The 22,805-nt window shown below is 40.4% G+C and overlaps 1 protein-coding gene across 4 annotated transcripts in view; it reads right to left on the bottom strand.

The window, feature by feature from the left end:
- The window catches only part of tspan4a (tetraspanin 4a), a 152,942-nt gene that overhangs the window by 33,769 nt on the left and 96,368 nt on the right, over positions 1–22,805 (bottom strand). For all 4 annotated transcript variants that reach the window (XM_085154411.1, XM_085154416.1, XM_085154401.1 and 1 more), the window contains 2 exons: positions 21,700–21,891; positions 7,782–7,856 (listed from right to left, as the gene is read on the bottom strand). In XM_085154411.1, coding sequence (XP_085010537.1) covers positions 7,782–7,856; positions 21,700–21,891 — 267 coding nt within the window. The remainder of the gene's footprint in view (positions 1–7,781; positions 7,857–21,699; positions 21,892–22,805) is intronic.

The following is a 22,805-nucleotide window of genomic DNA, read 5'->3' on the forward strand; positions in this document are numbered from 1 at the left end:
ATGAAGCTCAACCCAGCAACCCACTACACTCATGGTGTCACAGCTTTGCATTCTTAACAAAAACCAAAAACAAAGGAATTTCCATGACAAACTCTCTCTGGCACGTACAGTGATAAGAAAAAAACATTTTGTACTTTTAAGTGGAGCCTGACTTGTACCTCGAAAATAGTTCAATCAACTGAAAAAGGCCAAAAGACTAAACCATCCTATGAACTGAAACATAAAAACATAAACCAAAAGTACAACTTACATTTTGAAGCGTAAAAAAAAGCAAACTTAACACATTACAGACTGACAGTAACTACCTATTTAGTCCATCACAGGCATGATATGAAATTAGGGCAGTTGCCAATGTCTACGTTTACTACTTTGCTGGGCTACTGTGACAAACTGCACCCCATTCACACACTGTCAGGGAATTTTTCTGGCAGCTTAATGGTTAATAAATAAATTATTGGTTTCCAGATTTAGTATTTTTTGTATTTTTTGATGTGTGCACTATTCCTCTGCAGGCCTGGTTCCCTAAATTGACACTCGTTCATGAAAGCTTTGAGAATATCTGACTTCCTCTGTCATCTGTTGTCTGATTAACTTCAGGATTTAAGTTTGGCATGACTTCATTTGGTAGTTAGTCCTGGGATCGATGGGAATAACACTGGTTTCTAAGCTATTTGATATATATAGGAAAATTCTACCATCATTACCAAACCAGGGAAAATGTTTAAGACAATCCATCTCATTACTGTTTTTATATGCCAGTTTATTTTACTGTCAAAATAAAATGAAATGTAAGCTAAGTGGTTATGTACATTTATAAATGGAAATATGTACAACGGACATCAAAGTTTGACTGGAAATCAGTCAGTCAAGATCCACTGATTGAATCTATTCCAGTGCTTTTAGTTATATCTCATAGTACCTCATTTTTTTATTAGGTCTGATTGGATCTGTTCATTTGCATAAGGAAAAGGCATGAATAGGTTCTTTATTTATAAAGGATATTTAATATTACATGTTTTGTACATCAAGACTTCTTTTTTTCTACATCAGTGGCTCATGATTTAGCTGCTTGTTTCCAAACCATTAACTAATTGTTTGCACTAATTGTTTGTCTGAGATTAACAGTCTCAAAAACATGTGGCAAGTATTTCATATTAAGCTTTTCGGTGTTACAGTACAACAAGAAACAGGAACACTATTATATTTTAACGTTATATTTTAATGGCCAATACCCTTTTGGTGTAAGCCTGGCCATAGCTCTTTGTGACTTCCTTTTTACGATTGCATTACCTCACCTTGACGGGTCCCAAAGTGCACAAGCGAATATGTAATTACTGCTACCCATGACAGACACCTACTGAGGAAATATCTCATCTTGCTCTTACCTCATAAGTACCAACGTGTAGAGCTGAGGACACAAATGATCCTGACAGGATGAGCTGCACTCTACAATGATGCTCATGTTATGATGAAGCCACAGCAGAACAAAGGCCAAATCGCTTGCTTTTTATGCCGCTTATTGGCTTTTTTGATTTTACAAGAAGGCTGAACAAAACTCCTAAGAAGAGGCTTCATGCAGTCACCAAACATTACAGTAAATGACAATGAATGAAAGCTTTGTGATTCTGACAGCAGATATAAGTTTCTCAAATCCACTGGTGTTGTAGTTTTGTAATCGGGCATAATTACACAAGAACTTTGCTTGAATTCAATTTTTTTTCCCACAGATAACAGAAAAACAACTAAATGGAGAATTATGAATGAGGAAAACAGTTCATATTAATGAAGTCTATAAAAAACAATCTGTTTATACCGCAAACAACTTAAAAAGCACATTTTTAGTAGTGCAACTTTTTCATTGCTGAATTATGCAATCATCTAAATGCAGATCAGATTTGCATCATTTATATTTTTAGTGACAACATAAAGGCTTTAGTTATTAAGTTCAGAGGATTTTAATAGAACATAACTGAATAAACAATAGTAGCACTTGTAGAGCTGTGTATTATATCATATGAGTAGCAGTTCACCAAACTGCCTGTTTATTCCTCACCTTACTGAGAGCTGTGAAGTTTGTTGTTGTCATTGTTGTTTTCTTTTTCTCTGAACTTTCATTGTTAATCCCTCTAAGAGTATGGCTTCACAAGACAAGTTGCCTTTAATGGTCTTAAGAGATATACTCTTGACTTAAAGTTCTCACTATTATGTTAATTTTTCTTTCTCTCAACCCCTCAATTTGAATCTGAACTCCTAATGTCACTATTGTCGCATTTTCTTAGCAGAAAAGCACACCGAGGTGAAATCATTCCAGCTAAAAAGTGAATATGATAAGTGTTCCTAAAAAAAGAACATCACAGGCTGATGACACAGAGCAGTTTAAGAGTATCTGAGAGCAGAGTTCTTCTTTTCATTTTAACTCATATATGTCAAAATGAAACCTTTTTGCTACAGGGCTTTTGTTGCAGACTGTGTTTGAACTCAAAAATCCCAGCAGATGCAGAAGTCTGCTGGGTATCAGTGTTGGTGTCAAGCAGATATTGGATTTGAATCTTAAATCAAAGAGCATTCTTACTTCATAGATATGTCTATTTGATTGATTTCATTTCAGCCGCTCACACAGTAAAGGAGTCTGTGTGTGTCTCAGCACTCACAACCAAATATTGATATCTGGTGGTTTCATTCTGCAGTGGACGGCTGTAAAACCAATACAACTGTACAATCTACTGTGCAGTGTACAGGAAGCTAATGTAATAAGCTTTATAAATCAGTGTACACAAACAGCTTTTTCATTATTGATTGGTTAGGACGAGAGGTCCTATCAATATAGTTGTGCAACAGCTTTATATGGACCCCGGGGGTAACTTATCAAGAACCCGGAGGAGGAACGGCCAATAATTTGAATCACTTGTATTGACCTTTTCAGTGTTACCACTTTCCAGTGGTTGGTTTCCAAGTATTTACTCTATTACTTGCACTTTCGTTGAGACCTTTTAACACCCGTTTCGCATGTCTGGCGATTAAAGTCTACAAACTGTTGCTTACAAACACCTCACATTATTCTCGATGCCTCCAACTTGAAGGTTCTTCCTGATCAGCAGCTTGCAGGTATGGTTTAATTATGTGTGCTGAACTCACCACTGGGATGTATTGGAAATTGTGTTTGATAAGGGCCCCTTGTTTAGTTGATTTTTTGATACTAGGCTTGTGAATGACAAATAAAGAAAGACTGCTTTTGGGGTCTTGAAGCTGCTGCTATAAATGATAAAAGGTTTGAAATGAAATTCTTTCAACTTGCCAAACTGATCCTGGAATTTCCACTTCCCCTTCAGCTCTCCATGCATAAATGTCATTGGTTGAACTGGCTTTCTCCTGATATTTCAGCCACTAATCAGAAGGTCGGTGGTTCGATCCCAGGCTGCCTCCTGGCTGCATGCCAAATATCCTTGGGCAAGATACTAACCTTGTTTGTTTACTGGTGGTGGTCAGAGGGCCCGGTGGCGCCAGTGTCCGGCAGCCTCGCCTCTGTCAGTGCGCCCCAGGGCAGCTGTGGCTACAATGTAGCCTGCCATCGCCAGTGTGTGAATGGGTGAATGACTGAATGTAGTGTAAAGCGCTTTGGGGTCCTTAGGGACTGAGTAAAGCGCTATACAAATGCAGGCCATTTACCATTTACCATTTCCTTCTTTAGGATACTTTGGAGAAACAATACACTGTCCACACACCAGGCGTCATTTAAATATGTGATTTACACTAAGCGCTTATTTTCTTGGCATATTATTGTGCTAACAAGCACTGAATTAACTGACTACACTTAAGAGGTGTGAGAGGCTCATTAGCCTTTACACTTAATTTAATGCAGAGACCTTTGTTGTTATGAGATTAGATTTTCTCTGCGGCTCAACTAATAATACAGCTACTGTGACGTATGATATTATTGGTAGCAGTATGCATCACATTGTACTTCTTATAGTGCTGGCAGTCTCCTGATCCCTAAACAAAATAGTGCAAGCGATCTGCTGTTTCTGTTGCTTTGTTGGTGCTTGTCCGATGGGGTAATTTTCCCGCGAGGTGATAAAAATGCCAAAGAGGACAAGGCAGTAAACCCACATGGAGATAGTATAAAGCACCATACATCAATTTTCAGTACCACCACCCCACCCCGAGTCAGACTAATTTTTATTCCCTTTGACATTCTGAGCCACGCTGGGTCCACTGAAGTTAACCTCACAGGACCTTTTCATCATCCTTAGGAGCCAACAAAGTGAAACAAACGATGACCATTTCAGGTGCATGCAAGATGTGTGGGCTGTTGCAAGTAGCTTGCAGCTACATCACAGAGCTTTTTATCAGTGCTAAAGCAGGTGTAATAAAGCAGACCACTAAGCGTGACCATCCCTGAAGACGGGGATGGAGTTCATCAAAATGCACCTACTGCTGCACTCGGTTTAAGTTATGGTAACTGGAGGGCTTTGCATACGGGAGGAATGACATTGTCTTGTACTCCCAGCAGCTTCCAGGATGTTATTATAGTGATGGAGGAGGTGTTTGTGCGTCTGTACTCAATAACATTTCTGTTTGACATCATAACACAGTAAATTCTCCCCAAATAATAAACAACCCCACAATGTTTCTTTTGGGTGGAAAAAAAATCTACTTTATAACAAGACATTTCAGACTTTTACATACTTTTACACTATGTTCTCCTACAACTAAAAAACCTACTACTTGTTTAGGTACAGCTAACTAAAACGAGTAATCACCCTCTTGCACTGTGACAACGGCTCGGCAGCTCTTAATTGGATAAGTGGATGGATGGATGTCAAATATCTTGAAACTGCTTAAAGCTGTCATGTTCCCTGTGGATTCCCCATCCTTTGTTGTTGTTTCTAATGTTATCTTATTCCCATTTCCTTGCTCGCTTGTCTCTGTCGTCATGATTAATGTTTGTCTTCACATTTCAGTGTCTTCATGTTTCTGTTACTTATTTTTCTTCTGGTCACATCATGTTTTTTTTTTTTGATAAATTTTGGTTTTACTTCCCATTTTTGTTCCTTTCCCTCCACTGTGACTGTGACTTTCATCTGCAGCTGTCTGTAACTCCTTTGCACCTGTACATATCTAATTACCATCTGCTTGTGCTCTGTGTGTTGTCCTTGTACTTTATTTTTTTCCTTTTCTTATTGGACTTTGATTCTTCATTTGATGGCCAATAGCAGCTCATTTTATCAGCTGTGCCTAATCTGGATTCTGTATTTGGTCTTTCTAGACGCAGCACGTAACAGCACGAGTGTTTTTATGATTTAATGTTCAGTCAACAATGAGACTAATGCTTGTTATAAGTAAAAGCAGTTAGCATGCTACCCTGTAGGAAAGTGCATTATGCTATGAGCACCATACATACATCTATCATTTGCTTTATGCAGGGTTTTTATTTACCAACAGCAGCAGTGAAGCAAATTGTGCATTAACTAAGAGGTTTGTTTCCAAGTTAGAAGACATTTTTCAATCTGGAAACTGGAGCTGATCTTCCACCTGGAGCCATTTCAGGTTTGTTTTGACCATCTATGCTCGATTAAGAGTTAAAGTAATGGTTTCTGTTCAAACAGGCCCTTTTATAAAATGTCTAAAAGCTCGATTTTCTAGATTACCACAGAGCTGAGTTCCATCCAGCATTAAAGTGACATCACACGGATGAAAGAATAACTAGATCATAAAAACAGCTTACACAAAAATGACTTATGCGGTCGTTTCCTGGGGGGGTCTTTGTAATATTCAAATTTTTTTGTAATCATTTTTCCATTAGGGTACAGTTTCTACTATATAAAGGTACAATAATACTTTTAAGTGTCCTGCGTCCGGCTGTTTAAAAAGCGAGAGAGTTCACCCTGTTAATGGCCACCCATTCTTTACTGTGAATGATTTCCCACAGTGCCCAAACTCTGCAGAATCCCTAACATTTTTTTAAAACTTTGTTCTGTCGTTAATCGCCTCCTGGGTAGACAAAACTGAATTATTTAGAGGTTGAATAATGGGGTACACTCAACATTAGGGAACACAGATACTAAGGTGAGGCGTGACACAAGACAACATTCATTAAAGGGTAAACAGAGTACCGCTGATTGGATGAAAGCCCAGAGGAACATGCAAGTCCACAAGTATTCAGAGAATTAGAGTACCAGAGACTAACTGTGATGGAAATATGACACATTAAGCAATTTGATGATCGTGCCAGAATTATAGCAGCGAAGAGATAAAAGCCAGAACAAAGTAGACACAGGTCCAAGGTCTACGGCTGGAAACATCATCCGAATAAAAACACGAGGAAATATCAAAGTAGATTGTTGTTTACCAAAATCTACAAAGAAATTACTACCAGGGTTGTCCTTGGCCTAAGTCTTTGGTGGTAGCGGTCTCTGTCCCAGCACATGAATAATGCAATGGAAGCAGTTGTGAAATTTCCAGTAATTAATTACAAGGCTCTACAGTTTGCGTCCACTTCACTTGCCTGTTTCTCTGTTAAATACCTCTTGATGATTAAATGATTTATGATTTCAATCGATGAAATCAAAGGCATGAAAGAAAAATACGAGCATAATTTTCTCATGAAAATGGTCCAACTTCAGCTTGCTTGAGGCTTTTTCTTAATTTTACATTACAATGAAAAAATGCTTTTATTTCTTTTGTTTAGGAACTGCTCATAAGACAAACAGTCTCTGTGGCTTTCAATTATTGCTATGAGTAATGACCAGATAATTTATTGATTAAAAAAAAGCCGAATGAAATCAAGACTTTTATCTCCAGTAATGAAATAAAAATACTTTGTTGCTTGTTACACAAAATATTTAAAGGGGGAACCATTAAATTATACAAAAGCAAATTGTTTTTATTGTTCACTGCAGTTTAATTTGCCCACTTTTTCTTCAATTTTTCTTCAATTTCTAATTGGAATTTTAGTTGTGATGACCAACATAAAAGCGCTATATTTTAAAATATTTATCCATTGATTGCATTGACCCAGACTTACTCTGCAGTGTAATTCGCTGAGTAATCTCACTAATCTCATCAGGTCTGAATAAAACCCACTGTCAACATGACGTCTGTTATTCTCAGTTTGATGGATGTTTGTGGACAGAACGCAGAGAGTGTCGGTGCTTTCATCTGTGTCTTTACCGTTAAACAGGGCATAAATCAAGTTGTTTTACTGATTGTTAAAATTTCATACCTATTTCAAAAGCCAGCCCTCAAGCTCATAATTAAGACTAATATGTGAGGAATTTAACATATCCGTTCAATGCATTAATAAAACCTCAGCTGAAAAAAGGAAGGGATTACAAATTCATATTAGCAGAGGGATGGCTCATCACCTTATTTACTCTTGTCTGACTTGTTTATTTACAACGAAAGTCCTCCAAAATAGATGAGCAGAGATGAAATATGATTTATTAACAAGGAAAGGAAACTGTGACACAGACATCTCTCCAAAGGCGCGTGTGCACCAGCCCGAGTGGCGTTTAAAAACCAACCGAGGCAGATCCATTGAGCCATTGTTTATGCAAAATGTCAGCTGACATACGCAGCAGTGCTTGTATAAACTTCAAAACAACCTTGCTACTGAGCTGCATCATTTTGGACGCCAGCCCCACTTTGAAACGTCGACAATCTCTCTGACATATGAAGGGCATGCAATGTATTGCAGAGTTTCTTCTACAGTCATTTATATCTTGCACAGGTGAGGAAAACCCATAAAATATAACATGATGAGAGTAATAGCGGCAACTTACCTCATCCTGGTAGATGAAGAAAAGCATGATAGACAGAATTTCCAGGAAGAAGATGAGCAGGAGCAGGATAAAGAACTGTGGAGACACAAAGTGGAGAGTGAAGACAAATGAGTCATTGAACTCATCATTTATCAGTACAGTACAGAAGGACAACAAAGGAGGATAATAGGAGTCTTTATGTGGAGACTAAATGAATTGGACAATAAAAAGGAGAGAAAACCAGCGTGTTTGAGAGAAAAGTAAGGAAAGAAAGAAATGAGCAGAGACTGTCAAGGAAAGAAGAGTCAGCCAAATAGGAGCGATTGAAGCCTTTATGTTTCGAACTGACAGGTCAAGAGTACAGAGAGAGGCAGAACAAGAAGGAGATGGGCTATCAGTAGCACAGCTTGGGAGAGATATACAGTTTTCTTCTACTTTTAAATTTGTTAAAGGAGCCCCATTTTATTCCTCACCAGTCCCTGCCATCCTCTCCTCTCTATAGAGGCCAGGCGTAGCTGCTTGATGGGCGATACATCTTCTTCCTGCGGGTCCATTTGAGTGCTTAAAACAGTTACGAGCTCATCCATCACCTACTCTGCTAGGACATGGCTCTGTCTCTCACACATGGGAGTGAGTGTCTCAAACGCAGAGGAGTGAAACATTTTGAGAGACAACTGTACAATGATCCTGAAGGTCATAAAACTATCTCAATGAAACGGCACCGCGATTATCGGCTGATCTCTGGGGACAAATACATGTACACACATCAGCGTTATGCAGCAATTGGAGATTGAGACTGGTCGAGCTATTCTAGCTGGCAGGCTGGCTTAAAGGTTGCAGGCAGTCAGCTTCCCTGCCCACCCTTTTAAAAAGCTGACATACACTATATCGCGAAAAGTATCCACTCACCCACTCAAATCACTGAATTCAGGTGTTGCGATCACAGCTGTGGCCATAGATGTATAAAAATTGAGCACCTAGGCATGCAGACGGCTTCTGCATTCATGAAAGAATGGGTTGCTCTCGGGAGCTCAGTGAATTCTAGCGTGGCACCGTGAGTGATGAATCATGCTGCTCTGTCTGACAATCCGATAGATGAGTCTGGGTTTGGCAGTTGCCAGAAGAACCGTACTTGTCTGAGTGCATCGTGCCAAGTGGAGTTTGGTGGAAGGGGGGATTATGGTGTTGGGCTGTTTTTCAGGAGTTGAGCTCGGCTCCTTAGTTCCAGTGAAAAGAACTCTTAAAGCTTCAGCATATTAAGACATTTTAGACAATTTCATGCTCAAAACTTTGTAGGAACAGTTTTGGGATGGCCTCTGAGAGAGCATCAGTGCACAAAGCAAGGTCTATAAAGACACGGATGAGTGAGTTTGGTGTAGAACAACTTGACTGGCCTGCACAGAGTCCTGACCTCAACCCTTTGGGATGAATTAGAGCAGAGATTGAGCGCCAAGCCTTCTCAGTATCTGACCTAACAAATGCGCATCTGTAAGAAAATTCCCGTAGACTCCTGAACCTCGTGGAAAGCCTTCCCAGACAAGTCTAAGCTATTATAGCTGCAAAGAGTGGGCTGACATCATATTAAACCCTATGGATTGACAATGGGATGCACGTCAAGCTCATATGTGTGCGATGACAGACGAGTTAATACTTTTGGAAATAGTATCACAACCACCTCTAAAGGAACTCGTTTTAAGGAGAGGCTGAGCGTGCGACTGCTGTGGTGACCTGCAACAATTTTAGAGCCTTATTTATGGGACAATTTAATTTTTAATGGATTTTTTTCCCTCATTCTTAAATCAAATTCACATTTTCTTGGAACTTTGTTTACATAAAGTCACTTTCTTGTTACTTTGCACCTGAAATCTAAGCCCCATATTATCTGCGTATATTTGTTGACACCCTTAAACGAGCTGAATGAGCTGTCAGCTTTCGTGTTGGTGATGCTCTCAGATGTGCCGTCAACTATATCTTGTTTTGATATTGAAGAAAGTGTAAAAAGAATTTTCATGCAGGGTTTGGAGTTAAAGAGATTCTTTTATGGATATCTGTTTGCTTTATTTGATTCATGTAAGAGAGCTGACTGAGCCATGAGGGACAGAAACGAGCTTTTAAGTAAATTGTGACAAGCAGCAAGCAGAATTTGTTCTTTTCCTTCTCTTAAATAGGACACTTGAGAGGTTCGGGAAACAAGTTAAGAGCCGGCATTTGGAGTGTTAGCGCTGCTTCGTACCAACACCTAGGTAAGCATTTTAACAATATCATTATGCACTGAACTGAGCATGGGAGCATACTGACCTTAGCATGTAGCTCAAAGCACTGCAGCGCAGCATTACTTTACACTCTTGTCTTGGTTTTTTCAACTCAGACAGAAACACTGAAAGAGCATCACAGAGGGTTAAAACACAGTACAAGTAAAGTTTTCACGGCTCCTGTGTCCTCTGTGTATTCCAGGTGTTTTCTTGACAGTGGATGTGAGTGTTGCTAGTTCACAGGACTGGCATAAAGTGGGCCCCTAAGGTCTTTTGGCAGCACATGCATGAATGAATCACTAAGCGTGGAAGGGATGAAAGTCTCAGTGGCAACCCTGGAAGGTGATAGACCGACTAGGTATCAAACTGATGGCAGCATACAACCCACGGTGCATTTGACTCACTTGTGCTTTTTCAAGAGGCGCTCTCAAATAACCATCTGAAATCAATTTCTATTGTTCTGTCAGCCTTCATTGTCTGAGCGATAATGCCCTGCCTTGTGTGAAATTCCAGTAAACACTAATGTTTTTTAGTAGCTAAAGAAGTAAAATTCTTCGATGTGGATTCAAGAAATTCAATATTTAGGGATAATATGATTTTTTTTCTCTTGTGAACTACAGTTTTGCAATAAAAAATATCAACAGACAGTTTACGTGTATAATTAAGATACACTAATAAATAAGACAAACACACTCCAGCAAAACTACAAAAATAGCAAGGGTCAAGTCTGATTCTCTGCTATTTTGACTTTTGCGATAGTTCTTGGTCTGTTTTGATCCTTGAAGGAAAATATTTTTCCCCTATCGAGCGTTAAGTGAGTAGAGACTGAATAACTGTAGGCTAGAAATTCAAATTTACATTCGGTGCAATGGTCAAACTTTCAGCGCAGACTGATTTTGCCGCAGGAACTCTTCCCACTGTTATAACTGCATTTACCAATTCTTTGCCAGAAGAAGTCAGACGGAGTCCAAATATGAACAGAAAACATTTGTTTATCCCAACAGCAACAGAATTCAGTCATTTTTAGACTTGTACAGAGACACATATACATGCTAACTGGTGTTAAGTAGCATCCATCCATCTTCTTTTGCTTATCCGTGGCCAAGTCGTGGGGGCAACAGCCTAAGCAGAGAAGCCCAGACCTCCCTCTCCCCAGCCACCTCCTCCAGCTTGTCCGGGGGAACACCAAGGCGTTCCCAGGCCAGCTGAGAGATATAATCTCTCCAGCGTGTCCTGGGTCTGCCCTGGTGGAACATGCCTGTAAGGCATCCTCGTAAGGGTAAGTTAAGGTAAGGTTTATTTATTAAGTGCTTTTCGTAGACAGGCAGTCACAAAGCGCTGTACACAAAGGTTAAAATAAAGAAAACATTAAGTAAACATTAAGTCAAGGATGGTTTGGGCATCCTTGTCACATGCCCAAACCTTGACTGGCTCCTTTCAATCTAGAGGAGCAGCAGCAGCTCTAGTCTGAGCCTCTCCCGCATGGCTAAACTTCTCACCCTATCTGTAGGGGAGAGGCCAGCCGCCCTTCGGAGGAAGCTTATTTCTGCCGCATGTACCCGCAATCTCGTTCTTTCGGTCACTACCCACAGCTCGTGACCATAGGTGAGGGTAGGGACGTAGATCGACCGGTAAATTGAGAGCTTCCCTTTTACACTCAGCTCTCTCTTCACTATGATGGACCCGTACAGCGTCCACATCACTGCAGCTGCAGCACCAGTCCGTCTGTCGATCTCCCGCTCCCTTCTCCCATCACTCGTGAACAATAACCCTGAGTTACTTAAAATCCTCCACTTGGGGCAGGAACTCATCCCCTGACCCAGAGTGGGCACTCCACCCTTATCCAGCTGAGGACCATGGCCTCAGATTTGGAGGTGCTGATTCTCATTCCCACCGCTTCACACTCGGCTGCGAACCGTTCCAGTGCAAGCTGGAATGCAAAGTAGCATATGAGGAAAATTCTTCATTGACCAGGTTACTTAGTCTGTAATGTACACACACACAGCAAGGTATCTTATTTGTTAAATAATTGTATTACTGCTCCTAGTGGCAACACCCCCAAATTATAAACCCATAATGCAATTCAATTGAGGGAGTTGTAAAAAATAATTATACCAGTTTTAAACATGTCCATTTCTGCTGTATTACTGAATATTGAACGGAGGGGGTGTAGAAACTGACTTGCCAATCCCAAGGGGGCCACTGGAAGAACTGCAGTTTTCTGCACTTCTGCTCCAGCTTGATTATTTATTCCTGGAGGTCACAACTTGTTTACACCTCCTGCTGCTGCTGCTGGAGCCGCTTTTCAGTTTTTACAAGTCTTTTAACAGTTTTCTATTTATTTTTTGAAAGTCCTGCATCACAACCCTGATTTGGAAACACTGCATGTTTTAGTGAAGAAAAACGCAAAAATGCTATTTATATCCTTTCTTGAGTCTTTCAGTGGCTCTCCGTGTTCTTGGGTGTGTCTCGTAGTCTGTGATTGTTAAGAAGGAGAAACCGGCACTCGCCAGCGCTCGCAAAACAAACAGAGTCATCCCCTGTGGCTCTCTGCATATTTCTCCATCACTCTGCTCTTAATAGGAAGTTTTTAACTCTTCTCTTTTAGACCACAGGCAAAAACCACACTCAGTGGAATCGTTCCACCGCAGAATACTGCTTTCTGCTTTTCTAATATAATACAAGAAAGCTATTAAATAAGCTTGAGGAATTTCAAGCTGCTGCTTTCAGTGGGTTACTATTATCAAAGGGCTGAAGAAATTAACTGTAAGTGATGAAAATCCATTTGTGAACTGCATAGAAATACTAATAATAATAAAAGCAATAACAGCTTGCCAGTTAAGTCGAGTGCAGAAGTATCAAGCAATTGCTATCTTGATGACATACAATTCATTTAATAGGACAGAGGCAACTTCCCAGTACTTAACTTACATAGCAAAATGTCTTTTTCTGTGTAAAAGTGTTGTTTTAATTCAGATGTAAAATAGAAACTTTTTTTTTCCAATTTGCTCTGCAAGGATGTTGCCTAAGAACACTCAAATGTTACATGCAGCAGGCAGTGGAGATACATTTTTACATTTTTATCCTCATGTTTTAATTGTGCCGTAGTAGCTTGAGCTCAGACTTGTAATGATGTATGTGCAAATGACGTGGAAGCAACACATCACCACCAAACCTTAAAACTGAAGTGGGGTTGTTTTGTTCTGTCTGTGCACTCGCAGCCTCGCAGTAATAAATTATTAGAAACAAAGACTTGGATCCCATTACCGAAGCAGACTCAATATGTTTCCCCTGAAATGTCATTATTCAAACTGAAATAGGTTATTCAGTTTACAGCAGTGGCTTCCAGCCACATAAGTACAGAAAAAAAAGATTTATAGAAGATCAAAGTAAAAGAAAGCAAAATGAGGCTTTTATGGAGTGAAAACATTACAGCTTACAAATTTGTCGTCAAACGAGGCTGATTTTTAAACTTACGGATAGTTACTCTGATTCTTTGCTTAAGTAAATGAGTGCATGAGCAGCACTGTAGCCGGTTGAAGAGGATCTACTGTTAACACACACAAAGACGTGAAATCTTGTAAGCAGCCCTGTGCATTCACTGCTTTTGTAAGGGGTCACAAAGTGGGATGTCATATAAAATTTACCCTCAGGAGTTACAGCAATTCCTGCTTAAATGGAGGAGGAGTAAGACATTTATAATCGATAAGCACAAGTACCTCTATAAGCAAGATAAAAGTCAAATGGCTTTATTCCAGTTGTGGCAGGCTGGTGTCTTGCAGGTTTTGCTTCCATTACAGTTTTTCGTTCCATGCGAGCTAATGAGCCACAGCTGGCTTGTAGCTCGCTGATGCCTTCAGGGAGCAGCAAAAAACTGCAGGACACCAACTCTGGATAACAAGAATAGATGTCTTTTTTTTAAGAAAAAAAGTGTTGCATTTAAGTAGAGTATTTCAAAGCACGTGTTGTAATTACTCACTTGAGATCTGGGATTTATTTTTCTCTTCATTTAGGTAAGCTCTATTATAGCTGAAGAACAGTAGCTTTTATTGGTCTATAAAGACTAAAAGTGAATCGAACACATTATGAAAATTTATGTAATGGACTCCAGAGGGTTCCTTGCATATGTGCTCGTGTTATTTACATCATGACTTGTTTGGGCAGCACTGCTGATATGGCTCTGCAGCACTGAGTGGCGCCTTAGGATGAGCTGTTCTCAAAGTCTAGGCATGGCGATCAATGCATGCTGTGATTTCCTTGCAGTATGAAAGCGTCAGTAGCTCTTTGTGTCTTGACAGACCAGCAAGACTGGTGAAGCAGTCACGTCAGCCACACAGTCCATGAGAGCCTCCAAAATCAATATCTGAGCCCTTCAGGCCTTTAGCGTACGTGGAGGGAAGCGTTTGAGGTGATAGCCTTGTTGTTTTCATGCGGTGGGTCTAAAATTTTTACAGTTTCTATCCCTCAGACCCATGTGAGGCTGTTCAGTGCAAACAGCCTGCGACCACTGTCATGCAGTGATCTCACCTTTCTTGATTATCTGTCGGAAGAACCGCCACATTTCTTTAGTGCCCTTTGACTCAAAATATATTGACTTTAGAAACTGACTGGTTTGAAACATGGCTTTAATTACCCATTTCCTTGTTGAAAATGGAAGCGTCCCCAAATGGCTCATATTTTCAAATTAAATGGACAGGGTATTGGATTTGTGTGCAAATCTGTTTTAATGACCAGAGTTCACATGGAACTCCAGCTAAAAACACCTTTCTTATCAATAAGTAGATTTTTCTATCTGTAACATGTTTTTGTGACTTAGACGCAACAATTACACAGAAAAATGAATCATAAATTACTGCTCATCTTAATTCCTGTTTGTGATTGGTGCAAGGAAATGTGATATTCCTATTTCCACAAAAGACATGTTTATTCCTGGTATCACTTATAAAGGTCAGTGTTATAAAACATTTTTTATTTGCTCATAAGATGGAGGGCAATGCTCCATTTTTGCACTATGTCAGTAGAGTCAGAGGAACATGAACAACAATCTGACTTGTAAGTGTTCAAACTTTGTCCAACGCTTCCCTCTGCGTATGCTAAGTACTAATCTTGTACAGCAATCTCACTTGATAAACAAGTTTAATTAGCTTGTTTTGCTATATTACTTAGCAGCTCTTCACCAAATCAAAACAGCTTACAGTAGGGCGAATGGATTGTGTTTACTTCTCTGAAGTATTTTTATTTGATGTAACAGCAAATGGTGGCGCAGACACCATAGACAGTAAGTTAACACAATGGGGGGTCATGCAGGGAGATTTCTTGTTATTTCACAACAACCTCTTGGGCGAAACAATGATGCCAATCCAACAGCTCCATTTTTTGAATGGCCGCTTGTGGCTGGTTCCAATAGTGAATGAAGATGTTTATAGCCTGGTAGAAATAGACTTTAGAGCTACACTGACCGGCCACTTTACTAGTGATACCTTGCTAGTATCCGGTTGGACCTGCTTTGGCTCTCAGAACCTTTTTAATTCTTTGTGACAAATTCAACAAGGTGCTGAAAACCTTTCTCTGAGATAGTGGTCCATATTGAGTTGATAGCATCACACAGTTACTCCAGATGTTTGGGCTGCATGTCCATGATAGAGATCTATTATTCCACCACAACCCAAAGGTGTTCTGCTGGACTGAGAGCTGGTGACTGTGGAGGCCATCTGAGTACAGTGAACTCAGTGACATGTTCAAGAAAACTTTTTGAGATGATTTGAGCTTTGTGACACATTATCCTGCTGGAAGTGGCCATCAGAAGATGGATACACAATGCGCGATTGTTACCAAGGTTCACAAAATGTGCCAAGACAATATCAGTCACACTAGTACACCACCAGCACCAGCCTGAACTGCACCATTCAAATGTTACAGCAGAAATTAAGACTAAACAGACCAGGTGATGTGTTTCCAGTCTTGTACTGTCCAGTTTTGGTGAGTCCATGTGAACTGTACTTTCAGTTTATGTACTTAGCTAACGGGATTGGCACCATCTATTTGAAGGTTCAACATGTTTAGAAGTGCTTTTCTGGGAGTTGTTTTCTAAGTCACTGCTGGCTTTCTATCTGCTGGAAGCAGTGTGGCAGCACCAACTATGCCATGTTCAAAGTCACCTAAATCACATTTTTGCCCCGTTCTTATGCTGAATTTGAACTCCAGCAGATCGTCTTGATCACGACTTACTGCCATGTGATTGGCTTGTGATATATTTGCATTAGCAAGCATTTGCACAGAAGTACTTAACAAAGCGCGGCTCACAAAAACTGTACAGGGATATAATAAATCCACTGCAGACCCAACCATTTGTTCATGCTTTTCAGCATACACTTTCTTTATTCACAGTTGTCGTACTTTACACGGTCTGCAGCTTTTCAGCTCGCAGCCGAACACCAACAACAACAATCAGTCAGGACCCAGCACTGGCTTTAATGCTGGTGCGACGTGATCGCTGATGCCACTCAGGTGTGTCCGCCTCGCTGCAGCCACGCCACAGACCATGCCCCGCCACAAGGAGGTTATTTCCTTAGAGAGTGTGTGCCTGAATTGTACTAAAGCTTGAATTCATGCATTATCTCACAAGTGGCTGCTGACAGTCTCCTAGGCCTCATACTAGCTCATTTCGATCACTGTACCTATTAACCATGTAATTATCTAATACATGTAAATAATGATGAAATGGATCGATATTTACTGTCAGAATACCGATATAGCGGTGGACAGCAAACAGAGTCCACCATCTAGGGAATAAGAACTGATTTTAGACATGAAGCTAAAGTTTTTCTTGACTTGGTGTAGTGACTTTCTGAGGTCTTTCCTGGTTGCTTGGCAACATATCTGTGATGACAGCTCTCCAGTAACCTTTTCTTTGTATTGAGAGGCAACCACTACACTAATCACACTGAAGTGGTGAGTTTAGTCAGAGTTTGCACATCATCTGCATCTAAACTAGGGTTAGATATTTCATCAGCTTACTACCCAAACTTTAAACCTAAGCTTTACCTCACTGCGCAAACCTTGATATTTTACAAGTGTTCAAATTCATTCTAAATCTCAAACAGTAACCTCATGCTTTCTGTGCGGGTAAAAATATTTTTTAACAAAATCGTATTAGTATTAGTTTAAAGCTGAATTAAAAAAAATTTAATTAGGAGCATTGCAGACTGTTTTTTTGAGTTTCCTTAATGAATTTACTCTAGTTAATTGAAGTGACTTTATCCAAAGCATTGTTAAACATGAACACTGGTAAATGGTAAATGGCCTGTATTTGTATAGCACTTTTACTAGTCCCCCCTAGGGACCCCAAAGCGCTTTACACAACCAGTCATCCACCCATTCACACACACATTCACACACAGCTGTAGCCACAGCTGCCCTGGGGCAGGCTGACACTGGAGGGCACATTAGGAAAAAAATGGTTATGTACTAAAAAAAATATCAGGATGTAGTTTTACATTTATATGAAAAACAAAGATATCACTCTTGCCTGAATTAAGGAACAATAAAAGCCTTGTGTTTTTTGGAAATTATAACTGATGTTTGGTGATACAAATTAAAAAATGTTTGCAGAAAGCAGTGATGTTTATTCCAGCACAGAGTGCAAAAGTAATTCCTCAAATATCTCACAGCAACACTGCAGTGCTCTGGGTCTCTCATCAGCGATCAATATGCTAATTAGCTCTAAAATTTGAAGCGAGATGAATCTTTTCTAATCTCCGTGAAGAACGTGCTGTTCTGTCACTCATTGATGAAGGCTTATAGTTTGCCTAGCCTCATTTTATTGACACGGAGCAGGGATCGGTCTGGTCACTGTCGGGAAAATGTCATGGATCACGTTAATGATCGACACTAAGACTCATTCCCGCAGAGCTCATAATTGCTTTCTCCTGCTGGGCAATTTTCCTAATGATTAATTCTATTTTTTACCCACATAGAATTATTCTTCCAGATAATTCTGTGAAATGCCTGATGTGTTTGTCTGTTTTGTTTTTCAATATTTATCAGTCCTTCAAGCATCTGGGTTTTGCACCTTAGTGAGATACCTGTTCACAGAATTGTAGCTCAAGTTAAAGTTTGTTTATATCATAAATGTGGTTGATATTTGATGATTTCATTGGTATGATAGCACATTTTCATGTAGCTCTCTTCTAAAGCAAAATCAGATAAATCAAGTGTCAGAAGCCCCAATTGTAAACTCACACTTGGTTAAAATGCATCATGGCACTCAGCTTTTAAAAGAATTATGTTTTATATCTGTATAAGTGATGGTAGATTATAATATTGATCAGGCTGAAAGTTTGGAGGAAACACTCCTTAATTGTAGTTAATATTTGGACATCTGAAGTGTGCTTTGAAACTGTTGACATAGCCACAGGGAGTTTTTAGTTTTTATCAATTTGAATGCAGGAGAGTGGGCTAATCTGCCATCTAGTACTAATATAATTTTCTAAAATAACTACTACATGAAAAGCCAATTACAGTTTGAAGCACATGAAACCACTGAAGGAATAAAAATCATTTCAACTTCCCGAAAAAAACATTCCACTTTGGATAGTATCCTGTCACTGAAAAAGTGATAAATGATATTGTTTTCTTGTTTTAATATATGATGCGTAACTCTTTCTGCGATTACAACAGTGCCCCAACAATATCCACAGAGCTTGTTTTATTGGGATTAGCAAGGCTACTAAAAGTATTTCTAGGCATTAAACTGAAAAAGGAGCGATAGTAGTAGGATCCCTGACAATAAGTCTAGGCCCCCATATGGCCCATAAGCTAAAGCTGAGGTTTTTCTTTTCCTGCAAGTTCAGGAAAAACCAGGAGCTCCTTATTAACAGTATAAATTTCATTCACGATATTAAATTGTTTATTACTGTTATATTACGTGGTTCTGTTCATTTTTGCTGAGTTTTAAAAAAAACTTTTCTGTATGTAAACTATCAATGTGTCCATAGACAGAACATTCAACCTGCAGCATGTTAGCAATGTCACAGTGACTCCAGTGACCACAGATACTGAATGTTTGCTCCAAGTGTTTCTCGGCCTGGTGGTCAGATCCCCGGCCGCTGAGGCTGTTGGGACATGGGACGTCATCTTTCTGTTGGGGGATGAGCCTAAGTTGGTGTGTGAGGCTGAGAAATATCAACTAAAGATAGTCGGGCTCACCTCAACACACAGCTTGAGCTCTGCAACTAGGGTCCTGGAAATGGGCCAGACTCTGTTCCACTCTGGAGCTGCCCTTAGTGAGAGCCAGCAGACAGGGATGGGTATTCCTTTATTCCCTGTCTTATAACTTGTACGTTAGGGTTTCAAGAGGTGTTTTTTTTTACCTGCCCTTTGGCTCAGGGGGTGGTTCCTGACATTTATCTGCACTTATTTACCAAATAACTGTTCAGAGCACCCAGCCTTCTTGGAGTTGCTGGGTGGGGTGCTGTAGGATGCCCCACCTCATGACTCCATTGTCCTAATGAGATAATTTAATGCTCACATGGGCAATGAAAGTGAAACCTGGAAAGGCGTGACAGGGAGGAGCAGCCTGCCTGATCTGAAACCGAGTGCTGTTCTGGTATTGGACTTGTGTGCTAATCACAGCTTGTCCATAACAAATACTATGTTTAAGTATAAGGGTGTTCATAAGTGCACGTTACACCAGGACAACCTCGGTCACAGGTCAATGACTGATTTTGTGATTGTATCCTGAAGTCTTTGGCCATATGTCCCGGACACTTGGATGAGGAGACGAGCTGAGCTGTCAACTCATCACTACTTGGATGTGAGTTGAATCAGTTGGCAAGAGCGGATGTTGGGAATGTTGGACAGATCGAATAGTCAAATGTATATTTAGGGTGCACAGAGCTGTGGCTGCAAGTAGGTGCCTGTCATGTTGCGCTATCAGTAAGTAGAGTGGTGGCCCCATGATCGGAAGGTCGGGGGTTCGATTCCCCTGAACAGCTACCCTGAGGTACCCCTGAGCAAGGTACCGTCCCTACACACTGCTCCCCGGGCGCCCAATGGCTGCCCACTGCTTCACTGAGTGAATGGGTTAAATGCAGAGAGGAATTTCCCCACGGGGATCAATAAAGTACACTTTCTTTCTTTCTTTCTAATCCCCGAACCAATGGTGAAGCCATAAAGCTGAAGAAGCAGACTTATCAGTGTAGGCTAACTTGTGGGACAGATACTGCCAGACCAAGTGCAATGTGACTCAGGCGGTAGCTGAAGCAAAAACACAGGTCTGGAGGACTTCAATGAGGCAATGAAACAAAGTGATTTTGGTAAATATTCACCTGATTCTGGAGTGGAAAGCTATACTATACTCACACAGTGTACAGCAAAAGTAGAAGGATTGTCACTGACTTCAACTGAGGATATAGCTGAGCAGTGGAAAGAATACTCTAAGGATCTCCTCAGTCCTGCTGACACACCTTCTGTAGAGAAGGCAGAGTCAGAGGCAAGAGGATGACTGGCCCCTCACTAGTTGTTACTGATGTAGTTACGTTTGACTTGAGGGCCATCAGAGGCCAGGAGAGAGAAGAGAAAGCTAGCACGGCCAGTGATGAGACAGAGGCTAACTATTATAGCTGTACAGTAACATGACTGGGTACTGGATTGACTTTGCTAGCAGCGAGAACTTGCAGACAACAGGAGTGATTGTAGAGCTGGTGCGATGCAGCTCCTGCTCCTGTGATTAGACAGTAATCAGGACACAACTAAGAACAAACAAAATGACAAAGACACAACTGCATGAAGTCAGAGTCTGAAATGCAGAAAAACGGAAGAGATTTGAGATTTAAAGCACATGTAACAGAAGCTGTTTAGCTTGCAGAAGGCAGGCAAGAAAATGATTGGGCTAGAGCGATGACGAATATATTAAGTTTGACAGGCTGGAAAAACGGAAGTGAAGTAAAGAATACACTAACAGCCTGGACAGGAATTCAGGCAGAGGAGTGAATGCAGATCTTCTTTATTGAACTTCATAAGCTTTATTTTGTGGTCTACAGACCCAGAAAAACCCTTTATTGTGTAAATCAGTCTATTGTAGCTATGAAGCCTTCCCATCTGTCAAGCTAACGTTAGCATTAAAACAGCATCACTGTCATCACTATTGTTAACAGTTGTTGTTAGATATTTGCAGAGATATTCCCCTTAAAAACAAGACTTTAAACTCCAAAGCATACTCTGATTGTTGTGCTCCAAGTGCTCTTTGCCTACCTCAGATATAAAATGAACGTGCACAATATAGTTTGCTCACCAAAGCAAAACTAGGCAACAGTGGTGCACAGCACTAAAAGCATTTTTATGAAATGGTTACCTGTCAAATAACCACAACATCATATCAAAGTGTCCCAAAACTGAAAATCATGCTGTCTAAAAATGCAGCATGATTTTTTAGACCTGGTGCTTTATGAAAACGTCCTTATTATAGTTGTCATGACAATAATAACCCTAAAGGCCCTCTTGCAATCGGATCAAACAGAAGCACATAAAACTGTACTTATGTTATGCACGGGCGCACACACACACACACTAGACAGTTCAAAACAACGTGAGCTATGCTGCTCTGTAAAAACTGTAATCTGAAAATATGACATCATCACAACTTTGTGTTTAAAGTCAGCGGGTGAATCCAAAACCATTCTGCTTACTGTCAGCAGCAGAGGACGGCTCTCCTTGACAGCTCCCACACAGCCGAGGCAGCCAATCACCATGATGATCGTACCCACTGCGATGAGCAGGTTGGCTGCAGACAGGGAGGGAAGGGATGATGACAGGGTGGCGAAGTTCCCTTGGGTCACTGAGAGCCAGACCCCGACGCCCAGGATGCCACATCCTCCCAACTGCAGTGGAAACACAAATAGATGTAAAGCTATCAGTGTGCTGGCAGTACAGGCAAACATGATAAAGTCTAAAGTATTTACAGATATGTTGTTATTTTCCACTTAGCATTTTTTTCTCAAAAGAATAAATTAAAAACTGGTTGGAGCGTGCAGATTAACGAGGGAAAACCAGATAGCGAGGAGCTGAACAAGTCTGAGGAATGTCTGACAAAATCACCACATACAAGTTAAAGGCTGTGCTGTGATTTCAGCTATGCTCAAATGTAAAATGATTACTCACAGAGAAAATTAGGAGTGACAATACACCTTTTTCATTTTTTTTCCTCACACAGTGCATAGCCTCTGCAAGGGAAAAGCCCACAAACACACAGCACGTCTACATCCAGCTCATCCACAGATGCTTCTCACTGAGCAGGGAAGACAGAGAGAGAGAGACACCTGCAGGGTGACAGCAAGTCCTCACACCAAAGGGGCAGTGCTGGCAGCCATTTAACCAAAAAGTAACTAGATTTGATCTTATGCATTCCTTTTTAGTAATTTAAGGGATATAAAAGTTGTTCCTAAAAAACTGGCAAAAGGGAACTTAAGTGTGATGAGGACTTCCTCTGAGTGAGAGACTGAGATCATTTATATTCCCATGGTGAAAAGTTAATTCACGAATGGTCACATTTAGGCACAAATTTATGTTCAACAGGGTATAATTATACATACAACACAATAGTGTCTATACTAGTTGATAAAAGAGTAGTTCACCATCGTGCGATGGATATTTGTGGCTAGACAGTGGTGTTCTGACTTAAACCTTTGGGGCAGAAAATACATCCCCTCCTAGTAATGTGTCCAAAGTAAACATACAAGGAGACTCTCTGTTCCTGGGTTTTTTTCCCGTTGTTGTTGTTTTCTCTGTGGGAGAG

This window comes from Neolamprologus multifasciatus, chromosome 1 (genome assembly GCF_963576455.1).
Source record: "Neolamprologus multifasciatus chromosome 1, fNeoMul1.2, whole genome shotgun sequence".
NCBI lineage: Eukaryota > Metazoa > Chordata > Actinopteri > Cichliformes > Cichlidae > Neolamprologus > Neolamprologus multifasciatus.